This window comes from Ceratosolen solmsi, unplaced genomic scaffold, assembly GCF_000503995.2.
Source record: "Ceratosolen solmsi marchali unplaced genomic scaffold, CerSol_1.0 scaffold13, whole genome shotgun sequence".
Taxonomy (NCBI): domain Eukaryota; kingdom Metazoa; phylum Arthropoda; class Insecta; order Hymenoptera; family Agaonidae; genus Ceratosolen; species Ceratosolen solmsi.
The window spans coordinates 3,478,091-3,491,131 of NW_011948418.1; the positions used below are offsets into that span (position 1 = coordinate 3,478,091).

Here is a 13,041-nt window from a genome sequence, read left to right on the forward strand (position 1 = left end):
GTTTACCATTTTTAATCTTTTCTTTACCATCAGTTGCTTTTCATATTTACTTGTTGAAAATATAAATTTTATAGAAAATCATAAAATATACTTCTGCGACTGATTTTTAAATAATATTTAACAATATATTTAATGAGATATACGAATCATTAATAATTGAGTATAAAACCAATCTTTTCTTAACAATTATTAAAATAAATTGGAATTATTTTATATTATTAATAAAACTTATATTTTTTAAATCAATTTAATAGCCAGATTGTAGTCGTATATACTATATTTTTTTATACAAATTGATCTATTAGCTATGATAAAAATTAATTTTTTTATACATAAATGAGACAATAACTAATGAATTAATTTATTACATATGAGTATAAAACCTTTTGTTAGTGATAGCTAATAGCTAATGTGTTAAATATATAATAAAATGAAAATAACATTGATGCATATTTAATTTTTATTAAATTTATTTCTATAACAATGTAAATTGACAACAGATATTGAAAATTATTGACTATTAGGATAGGAAAAATTTAAATACAAATAATATTACAAAATTGAACTTGGAAGATTTAAAAGAAAAAATAAAACTAAAGAAAAAGTTTTAATCATTTATATAACACTTCCGAAAATACTATGTTACTAATCTCAATATTTTACAAAAAAAAAATATATATATATAATCAATTCAATTATTTTGCTTAAAAAAAAAAAAAAAAAAAAAAAAAATTATTTATGCTTATGAATAAAAAGGAAAGAAGAAAATAATCTAAAAAATGTATTAATATTCCAAAATAAAGCAATTATTTTCAATTGAGCAGTGACATAATAAAAGTAAATAATAATGACGAGAATATAAAATACTTAATATTTGATATTTTGAATTAAGTAGAAAAATATTTATCAGAATTTTTAGATAAAATAATCATGCGTTTTCATCAATGCAAACGAACAAAATTATTCACAAAATAACATTTTCTCAATGAACGAAACATCACTAAATTTTGAATATTTTAGAATTTTTCTAAATATTAAATTGGATTATTTGAATATTAATAGATAATATAATTTAAATATTTAGTGGCATTTGACTTTTATGTATACATCTGATAACTTAAAAAATTTTATAATTCCAGAAATAAATATTCATTTATAAAAAAAAAATGATTATAAAGAACAATAAAATAACTAATTTATAAATAAGTATTATTTATCTATCACTAATTATGAAACTTATGAAATATTTTATTGAATAATGGCAATGATTTTTTTTATTTATAAATTACTGTATCGGTTTTCATTTTATACTTTTTGTAAAACAAAAAAAGTATATATAAAATAAACAGCTAAAGAATTAAAATTATAATGAATTACGTTAAATTATCCACAAGAGAACAGTTAAAATTTTTATTATTTATTATACATTTATATTTGATCATTTAACCTAGATAATTAACTAGAAAATAAAATATTATAAAATTAATTGTCAATAATATATTTTGAATATGCAGATCAATGTATATCTATTGGCTGCTGGATTTCTCATTTTGTGTAAGAAAATGACAATTTTCAAACATCGTCGAAATATAAAACTCGTAATAAAATATTATTTATCCTTTAGGTAACAATTATGATTCCATATCAGGAAGTCCAATACATGGAGTAAATGTTCGATTTGCTGATCCAGGAGAATTTCCTTACGTTGTATCTATTAAACGTTCTAATGATACTAACCCACAACCAGAAACTGATCATGTTTGCTCAGGAGTTCTCGTTACACATAAAGATGTTTTATCAACAGAAAGTTGTCTGCTATGTTTCTTTAATGAGATGCCTGAAATAATGGTGGGAAGTAACAATATCAGAGAAGGTACAAAACATTACGTACTTTGGTCTATGAGTTTTGAACAGTGGAGTCACGTACGAAGCTTACGCCAAATTTTACCACTTTCCTCCAACGACATTACAATTCTGCGGGTAATTATATTAAAAATCATTATATAATACATTAATAAAATTATATCTTATTACGTGTGTAAATAAAATTAATAGTGAAATCGTAGATGCGTGAACTCCGTCTAAAGTTAATATTAAAATCCCATTGTTATTGATTTTTTAAACTAAAATTCATTCCCATAAACAAAATATGTTTCAGTTAAATCAAACCGTCGATCCATCAATAATCCCAGCAGATTTTTCTAACATACCAGAAACAATGTTATCTGGCTTGAATGCGGTAGTTGCAGCATTTGGTAGGGAAATACACAACCACGTTTCTAATCTCATGGAAACCGCTCCAATGATAATTCTGTCCAGACGTGCATGTGAAACTAGACTACGGAAACTTCAATATGTTTATCATGTCTCAGACAATTTAATGTGTCTGGTTGGAAAACCATTTGCAATAATGAGCAAAGTTAGTATTATTTTGCACTTTTAATATACTTATATGATATTCCATGAAAAATAATATTGATTTGTGAATAACAAATGTATAAAGATATTATTAATTATTTAATACTGTTGTTAATATAAAAGCTTCAGTATTTATATTTATTTTCAATTTCAAATGAATCATATTTATTCGCTACTATAAAAAAACTAAGGTTTCATTGTGTTTTTAGCGTAATAGAGGAGCCCCAGTCATGCAAAATGGGAGGTTACTAGGAATTTACAGAGAATTAATTCCTGTTACGGGAGAAGAATTCTCTCCGAAGAAACTAAACATTTTCATTTACCTTCCTTTTTACAGACAATATTTAGTAGATGTTATAACAAATTTTTAAGGAAAAAACAAGCAGTACAGTAGCAAAAAAAGAAACCTTAAAAATTAACGTATTACATATTGTCTACGAGTAAATTGGCATTTGTAATTTGCATAATAAATTTTAACTTAATAAAAACTAAATAGATTACAATATTGAATGCATGTCAATATCATGTAAGTTGAGAATGAAAAAAAAATTTGTATATGGAGAAACTGTTGAAGAAATGTACTGTCCATTTAACATTTTTTTTTTTTTTATAAAAATATATATAAATTCTCTTATCAATGTGTATGATGTTACGATATTCATTGTGATAGCATTAAACGAATTTTCGAATACAATACATAAATATGTCCTATGACGCTCTATTTGAATAATAAATATTAAATTATAATGACCAAAACTGAAAAATTCAAAGAATATGAACATTGTTATTTTCTTCGGAATTCTAGTTAATCAGACTAAAACATCGTTACTCAATATGAAAAATCCTTATTAAAACTTTCAGATTAAAGTGATTAAATCGAATAATTATGACTGGAAGTTATAACAAAAATTTAATATTAATATTATATTCAATGCGATTGCAATATTTATCGTTCGTTGAGCAATGCCGACAATGCACGCAATAATAAAACTTTATCATGACATTGAAAATTTATTATGTTAAAATTTATTATTAGTCGAACGATTGGGTTAACAGTTTCGTATGCGATAAATGTATGTTTATTTACAATTTCGAATTTCCATATCAATTCATTTTATTTAAATAACAACGGTTCCCAAGTTTTATATAACCAACAGTTAATAACTATTCATAAAGGAATATGTTTCACTTAGTTAGAACTAGATCTTCCAGAAAAAGTAAATCTTTTAATGTATGTTAATTTCTACAGACAATATATTATAAATATTATACATATTGTTAAAAATAATAAATAATAATTTATTGAATCGATGTACTATATAGGTTTATTAAAGATTAATTTCAATTCGGAAAACTGTATAATAATTATGGCAATATCGATTTTTCACTAATATATGTTTAATTGTCTTGTGGATGTTGTTATGACATAAATAATTAATAATATCGTTCATTAATACACACAATTTTATCAATATTTGAAGTAAACGATAGTTCTGAGAATTTTTATATTTTAATTTTAATCACATTAAATTATTATGTAAATATCTGATAATTTGAAATGTTTTCGTTATCCTGATGAAATCTGTATACACAATATTTATTCATTATGCTATAAAAAATAAAAATTAACAAAGAATTAGTACATATATTGTATTAATGTAACTATGCATGAAATAAGTCATGAAATAGTTAGATTGTACTTTTAATATATAAGTCGCTGTACCATAAACATTAAATCATAAACAAATTGAGCATAGTTAAGCCATTGAAGGATTATATAATTAACTATAATATTAATATTATAAAATTAATTGTCGATATTATATTTTGAATATGCAGATCGATGTATATCTATTGGCTGCTGGATTTCTCATTTTGTGTAAGAAAATGACAATTTTCAAACATCGTCGAGATATAAAACTCGTAATAAAATATTATTTATCCTTTAGGTAACAATTATGATTCCATATCAGGAAGTCCAATACATGGAGTAAATGTTCGATTTGCTGATCCAGGAGAATTTCCTTACGTTGTATCAATTAAACGTTTTAATCCTACTAACCCTCAACCCGAAAAGGATCATGTGTGCACAGGAGTTCTTGTTTCACATAGAGATGTTTTAACAGCTGAAAGTTGTGCGGAAATATTCGGCAATCAGAGACCTGAAATAGTCGTTGGAAATAATATCAGAGAAGGTACAAAACATTACGTAAATTGGTGGATGGCAGTTAGACAGTGGGCAAATGTACGAAATGTAGCACTTGAGTTTTTGCAGAATTCTCTTCTTATCTATAGGGTATATTCCTTTTTAAAGCAAAGGGAATTTTGTATTACATTGAAAAACTACATTTATATATTTAATGGTAATATGAATATGAAAATTGTATAGTTAACCCACGTGGTCAATTCTGAAATCAAACCAGTCACGATTGTCCGTCTCCCACCACAAATATTGCGAAATATGCATGGTTACGTCGCTGCGTTTGGCAGAGAAATTCAAGATCATATATCCAATTGGATGGAAACTGTCCAAATACAATCACTGACCAATCGTATGTGTGAACGAAGAATAGTAAACTCTAGTTTTGTCATTACTAAGAATATTTTCTGTGCATTTGCTAACCCGATTGCTCTTCTGAGTAAGGTTAGTATTATAAAACTTTTCATATAATGGATTTTTTATTAAATTTAAGAATTGAATACTATTAATATATATCTCTTTAATTCCAAATTCAATGTATGTACCAAAATTATCCTAAAGCTAATTGAAAATAAAAGTGTCAAATTTATATAAAATTAATACAGTTAAGATCAAAATACAATTAATGTATAAATTAAAATTATATTAATTAGAATTAAGAATAGATTAAGCAAAGAAAATTGATATAGCTTTTATAATCAATAATTTTAAATAATTAGAAGTGAACATAGAAATTAAAACAACAAATATTATTAAGCAATGTATATTAATGAAAATTATCATTAACAATATAAAGTAATTAATGACAAAAAAAATGATATCTATAATAACAACAATTGATTAATAGAATTAATATTGATTAATTTTTAGGGTAACGTTGGAGCACCACTTGTACAAAATGGAAGGTTAATGGGAATTTTTAAAGAATTGTATCCTAAGCAGCCGGAAGGATATCTGCCACACAAATTAAATATTTTTATATTTGCCTCCTACTACAAAGATTTTATATTAGATTTAAGAGACAATTTTTAAAGAGGAACACATCAAAAAATTTATTCCGAAAAAATATTCAAATTATAATAATTATAAATTACATATATAATTTATAATAAACATACATTATTATGTATTATACGTGTAATAAATAACGTTTTTGTATTTTTATTTCCTCTTTTCGTTTACCTATTTCGAATTTTAATATATTTAAAACTTGAAAACCTATTGTATGAGAAATATTTTGAAACTTCATATATTTTGACCTGAAAATAAAAATACGTATTATTTTCGTTATTCAAATTTTTAGTTAAAAAATGACAAGAATATTTCTGGTTTATGGGTTCCAGACATTGATTAACGAAGGACATTAAATAATAAAACAAAACAGCTTCTGACCTAATCGATAATAATTTGCTAAAGTAATATTTGGTTACAATTGAAACATATATTAAACCGCCGCGGAAAGAGCCAACTTTTTTTGGAATCTCATTCCCAAATTCGAAATTCACATCGCTGCTCACTGTTACAAAAAGCATTTCAAAATATGTTGATTCAATCACATCCCACGCACAAACAACCGCAATCGCCAATTTTTATCCATTGCACATACCTCACTTAGAAGCTACGGACCAACTCTCCTATGCTGAATTGTCCTGCAGTCTCCACTCGCAGGATTTCCATCCTTAATAACGTGCTCGAGATGACGTAATCATAAAAAAAGAGAGAAACATTAAGATTCCCTACAGTTTTGTATAAGTAAAAAAAGGACCTCCGTGGCCTCTGTGTTCCTACTTCCGATGTATGATAAGCGTTATTGGTTATTCTCGGCTCTTAAAATCGCTTAATTTTAACGTCATATTGGTTTTTCCAACGGAGAATCTCTTCCTTATTCAATAATTTAGAAATTTTAAGGAAAACTTGCAATTAAGTACATTTGATATGAATTACGTTTTATTATGAAGTTCTTTATCAAATTATTAGTACGTTAACTACAAATTTGAAAATAGGCAACAATATTATGCCAAATAAAATTTTTATGAAGTATAAATACGTGTATAGTAATTATTATTAACTATTATCTTACCTAGAGTTTTTTGGGCTATTTGATATTTTCGAAAATCTTGACGGGCTTGTTTTTAATAATTAATAATTCAAATTTTCACAGCTTTTTTAAATATTTGTTAAAATATTAATTCGAAGACCTATATCAAGTTACCTAAGGTATTAACAAATGTTTCCTTCTGTTTATTGTTTAAAGGAAATCTTGAGAGGGTTATAAATTTATTATATTAATAATATCTCTCAGATTTATACGAATTGTATTTTCAAATTTCCTTATTGATACCATAATTGAAGTACATGCGAATCGCTATTCTCCTTCATAATAGAACATTTTTAGATGTGATCATTTCTCTAAAAAGATTATATCATGTTTGTAAAAACTATCATATGTTAATATATTACTATTACATGATCCTCTATAAAATATTTAATATGTAATGACTGTTTGAACAATTATATTTATCTTTCGGAAACTAAGCTGCAATTTAATTTTTTTTCTTCTTTGTTCATGTAATCCTGAGGAACTGAAATATCCATACAAAGTTATGTATTTAGTAAACTTTATTTTTTTTATCTAGCAACATTCAATTCAGAAAATGAATTCCACATGTAAAATTAACAAATATATTTATCTTCATCACATTTATATAATATAGTTTTATATTATTTCTAAAATTAGTGCAAACATCAGTCAATATTCAAATATCTTTCGTAAAATAGCTCTTCACTTGGTTTAATAAATCAAAGAAAAATATAAATCAGTCTACTGTAAATTTATTTTCCATTTTGATCTTTATAAAATATTTGTACTTTTAAATTTATTTACGTATTCAAATTCCATAGTTTTCATAAATATATTCTTTAGTAAATATTTTTTTATTAGGAAACAAAGATAATTTCATTTTTTTAAAAGACTACATTCGCTCCATAAAATAATAGCCTCTATGTATTTGCATTCAACAATGTAATATTATTTATGAAAATACTAAAATTAATTAATATTAAAAATTGTACTTCATTTATAATAATTACTAAATATTATTAAAAATATAATTAACTATTCATTTTAAAAAACATCTGCTATGCTGAATTAAATGAAATTCGAATATCATATTTTATTAGAATTCAAGAATTTATTCAAATATTATTAAGTAAATTAGAATTATATTTATTTTCTTTTTCAATTTATACATATAATTATTGAAATTGAAAAATGAAGTTGATTTCTAAATAATATAAATATAACATTCAAAAATAAAATTAGTACGTCAAAGCTATTTAATACCTATTTAATAAAATGTAATATACATATATATATATATATATATATATATATATATATATATATAGATACTGTATAAAATAATGGCAATATAAATCGCCTATTTTTATACAAATACATTTTTAATTGTCTTATGAATGTTGATAAGAGTGGAATAATTAAAAATCTTACTCTCCTTAAATTCTCATTAATCCACGGCTAAAAACTGTAAATATAGACTGATATTTTATCAATGTTTCAAACACAAACGATATTTCCATGTTTCCACATTTCACATAATATTGAATTTTGTTATTTTAATTTTAATGCTTAAAGTAATTGCATGCACTTAATCGCATTAAATTATTATGTAAATATCTGATAACTTCTAAGGTTTTCTCAGTCCTGGTGAAGTCGGTGTGCGCGATACTTGATCTTTATGCAACAATAAATAACATTTATGAAGAATTATTATTTATTTTTTATTAATGCAATCGTCTATAATATATAAAATCAGTCATTAAATATTTGCGTTAAACTTTTAATATATTAGGCATTATATGTAGTTGTCTAATTCCATTAAAACGGTATAAGTAGCTGAACCATAAAACCAATATAATTAGTCACATAAAACATTAAATAACACGTTGAACATTTATAATATTAATATTATTAAAGTAATTGTCGATATTATATTTTGAATATGCAGATCAATGTATATCTATTGGCTGCTGGATTTCTCATTTTGTGTAAGAAAATGACAATTTTCAAACATCGTCGAAATATAAAACTCGTAATAAAATATTATTTATCCTTTAGGTAACAATTATGATTCCATATCAGGAAGTCCAATACATGGAGTAAATGTTCGATTTGCTGATCCAGGAGAATTTCCTTACGTTGTATCAATTAAACGTTTTAATCCTGCAAATCCTCAACCTGAAACAGATCACGTTTGCACAGGAGTTCTTATTTCACATAAAGATGTTTTAACAGCTGAAAGTTGTTTGAACTCTTTCTTGAATCAGGTGCCTGAAGTAATAGTGGGAAGCAACAACATCAGAGAAGGTTCAAAGCACTACGTACTTTGGTGGTTAACTTATAATCAGTGGAATAATATACGACAAGCACGGCGAGCGATTTTGAATTCCGTTATAATATTAAGGGTAATTCTTTTTAAATAATACAGAATCTTTCATAAAAGTATCGCGAAGTAAATGATATTTTTTAAGCTGAAATAATAATTTCCAAATATATTATTAATTTTAGTATAAAAATTCAATTTAAATTATAATTTATTCAGAAATTGTAAATAAAAATTGTTGCAGCTAAACGAAACCGTTGATTATGACATCCGACCAATAGAAACAGTCAGCATTCCACAAGGAGTGTTACGTCATCTTAGAGGCCAAGTTCCAGCATTTGGTAGAGAAATTCGTGACCATATATCCAATTGGATGGAAACTGCTGATCTGACAGTCATGACTAAACGTGAATGTGAACACAGATTTGCAAGACAGTATTTAGACTTTAGAGTTACAGAAAATTTCTTTTGTGCTATTGCCAATCCGGTTGCTCTCATGAGTAAGGTTAGTACTATGAAACTTTTCATATTATGAATTTTTATCTTAAATTTAAAATTTTCTTAAATTTATTAATTGAATACTATTAATATTTATCTTTTTAATTCGAAATTCAATGTATCCACCATAATTATCCTAATCGAATTAAAGGTAAAGGAAAATAACAGCGTCAAATGTTATATAAATTTTAATAGAGTTAGGATCAATGTACTAAATATATATATATATTAAAGTTATATAAATTAGAATTAAAAATAGATTAAGCAAACAAAATTGATATGCTTTTATAATGAATAAAATAAAGCAATTAGAACTGAACTTAGAAATTAAAAAAAAATAAAAAATTTTTAAGATGCTAGATAAATAAAACAATAATTAAATTAATAAAAATCACCAATACATGTTTGTAAATAGATATAATTTACTATAGATATATTATGCGAGTCAGCGATTAGATATTATTGGATCGAGATTGGATCTCAATATTCGATCAAATATCGCGAAGCTATATTTATCTAATATTTTTAAGATATATTATTCAGTTAATTAGTAGTTTGATAAGCTTATCCTCGTTTTAAGAATTAGCATTGATTAAATTTTTAGGGTAACAGAGGAGCACCACTTGTGCAAAATGGAAGGTTAATAGGAATTTATAAAGAATTATATCCCGATATACCCGAAGAATATCATCCAAGCAAAGTGAACCTTTTCATGTTTGTTTCATTCTTCATAGATTTTATATTAGATGTTACAGAATTTTATTAAAAAGAAAAATGTAAAAAAAAATTTTATTCCGAATAATTTTCAATTTGTATTAATTATAAATAATATATAAACTATAATAAACGATATTTATAAAAAATATATATTTATATATATATATATATATATATATATATATATATATATATGTATATATATATATATATATATATATATATATATATATAAATAAAAGATATATATGAATAATTAATTATAAATTATGACTTCATTTGACCAGTGCGTATCAATGCATATTATTTAAAAAAAATCAGTTCCTCCTTAGAGAGTTCCTCTATTTGAAACGAAGCTAAGAAGATTTATTTGTTTATTCGTAAGTAATTTTGATAATAATAATATAAAATTGTATAATTAATTCGACGTAAATTATAGTTATTTACTTTAATAGTACTACAATAGTTTACTGAAACAAAAAATATTTATTATGTCTATAGAATATTATATGTGTTACAAATTTGCGAATCTTCAAGTAAATTAAATTATTGAAAGCCCATTGATAATATGAATTAAAAATATGTAACCTATGACATGTGTTATATAAAAACGCAAAAGTTATGAAAAGAAAAGAAAAATAAGCATAAAATTTAATTATAATTTAATTCGTCGAATAAAAACCAATACATTTATTTTTTAATTTTTATAAAAAGTTCAATATGTATATGGAGGTGATAAAATGATTTTTATATCAATTGTACTTGTATGAAAATTAATTGACTGATTGAAAAATTTATTTTGTATTAATTATTTGTATTTAATGGAATTATTTTGTAAATTTTAAAAGTCATTGATTGTCAATTATTTAATTGACGTTCAGGAGAAATAGCATTATCATATTAAATTATTGGATTTAATTATAATAAATTTGATATCTGTTGACGAATTTGATATAAATTAAAAATCCATCAGTAGACTGTAAAATTAATTTCATTAATAATCCTTAAAAATCGTTTAAATACAATACGAATATAGTTTAAATAATTGTAAATGGCAGATTTCTTAACAGAATTCAATATAAGACAGTGATAGTCCAAGGACTTCCTATACCATCCGTTAAACATACAAATTGTGCTATTCAGAAAACGAGTGAGAAACATTTTTTTATATTAATATGGCTCAAATAAATTAATATAAAATTGACTGTGTAAGTAAATATTAAAATAATTTTAAACATTATTATGAAATTCAAGAAGTTGAAATACTTAAATTTAATAAGATTTTATATATAATTAAAAATTATTGTATTAAGCATATTTGTATTATAAACAATCAGAAATTGTAAAAAATTTAATTCTAATTCCTTAATATTAACAAAAAATATTTGGAGATAAGATTATGTGCAATAATAGTTGTTAAATATTCTGAAAATACTCTAGTTTGCATGAAAATATACTAATTTTCACATGAATAATGTGATGTGGCCATTAAATGCTTACAAAAATGTTTTAAACTACTTAGTTTTATTACTTTCGTTTAGCTCTATCACCACGATCTTATAATTATTAATGCTAACATTTAAATATAAAAAATTGTCAATTTTTCATTATTATTTAGTCGAATATTTACTTAGCTTTCTAGTATTTATTAAATTCAATTACAATTAAACGAAAATAGTTCTTTTCGCTGTACATTAATTCGATAACTTTTGTATAAGTGCACTCCGATAACATAAAATATAAAAATTATGATATTTAAAAAGTACAAAATATGTTTACGAATAATTTTCGTTGAGTTTTATACAACTAAATAATGTTTCAATATTTATGTGTATACGGATATGTAAAAATTAGAAATCTATTATTTTAATTTTCTTTAATATTCATAGTAAAATCAATTACGTAAAAGACATAAAAACTATTGTTTAAATTAGTATACTTATAAATTGTATATGAATTTATCTACAAATAAGATTATTTTTGCATAAATATTAACACTAAAATTTACTCGAATACAGAATATTCTTTTAATTAATTCAATTTATTCAGCGTTATAATGCTGCCAACAATCAATCAAAGACTGTGCATGGATACTCGGCAGTAGTTACATAATTCATATAGGGTGGATGTATGGCGTTTACAGTTGTACTACATATTTCAGAAATAATACATTCAAATTATTGTTAAACATGAATATATAAGAAGATACTGCGAAACCTAATGAACATTTTACAATGAATAGATTTCAATCCACGATGAATAACAACAATTCCCAATTTACGTTACGATTCCAAGAGTAAGCGATTTGAATATGTTTATATTATTTAAATAACTCAGCTGTTTTATTACGAAGTAATTCCTATAAATAATAAATATAATTATATATATATATATATATATATTTGCTATATGAAAATGCTAGTTACAAAACTGAAAATTTACAAGAAACGTGATTACGAAAATATAATAGGGAAAAATTAACAACAAACAATAAAAAGTATAAATGTGTATTTACTGGAAATAATTCGTAGAAAATACAGATAGAATTAACGATTAATACAATAATCCATTGCAAAGAGCGATTAACGATCATTACTTTAAATAACAAATTCTTTTCACAATGCTATTGAAATGAAATAAATCCTAATTATACCCAAGTTTTGTTACTAGTTGTAGGAAATATTATTAACACATTGAAAATACGAGAAATATTAAAATATTATCTTGAAAGATAAACTTTTTATGTAAAATTTGTCTTTATTGTTTTTAGTTTTTCATTGCACGCGACCGAAATCTCTATTTTTC

At 23.7% G+C, this 13,041-nt stretch overlaps 1 protein-coding gene across 1 annotated transcript in view; it reads left to right on the top strand.

The window, feature by feature from the left end:
* The first annotated feature begins 1,476 nt into the window (after nucleotides 1-1,476).
* LOC105360363 (uncharacterized) overlaps nucleotides 1,477-13,041 on the top strand; it is a 14,683-nt gene continuing 3,118 nt past the window's right edge. The window contains exons 1-5 of the mRNA XM_011497254.1: nucleotides 1,477-1,554; nucleotides 1,625-1,876; nucleotides 9,009-9,103; nucleotides 9,266-9,526; nucleotides 10,124-10,267. Coding sequence (XP_011495556.1) covers nucleotides 1,509-1,554; nucleotides 1,625-1,876; nucleotides 9,009-9,103; nucleotides 9,266-9,526; nucleotides 10,124-10,267 — 798 coding nt within the window. The 5' untranslated portion in view covers nucleotides 1,477-1,508. The remainder of the gene's footprint in view (nucleotides 1,555-1,624; nucleotides 1,877-9,008; nucleotides 9,104-9,265; nucleotides 9,527-10,123; nucleotides 10,268-13,041) is intronic.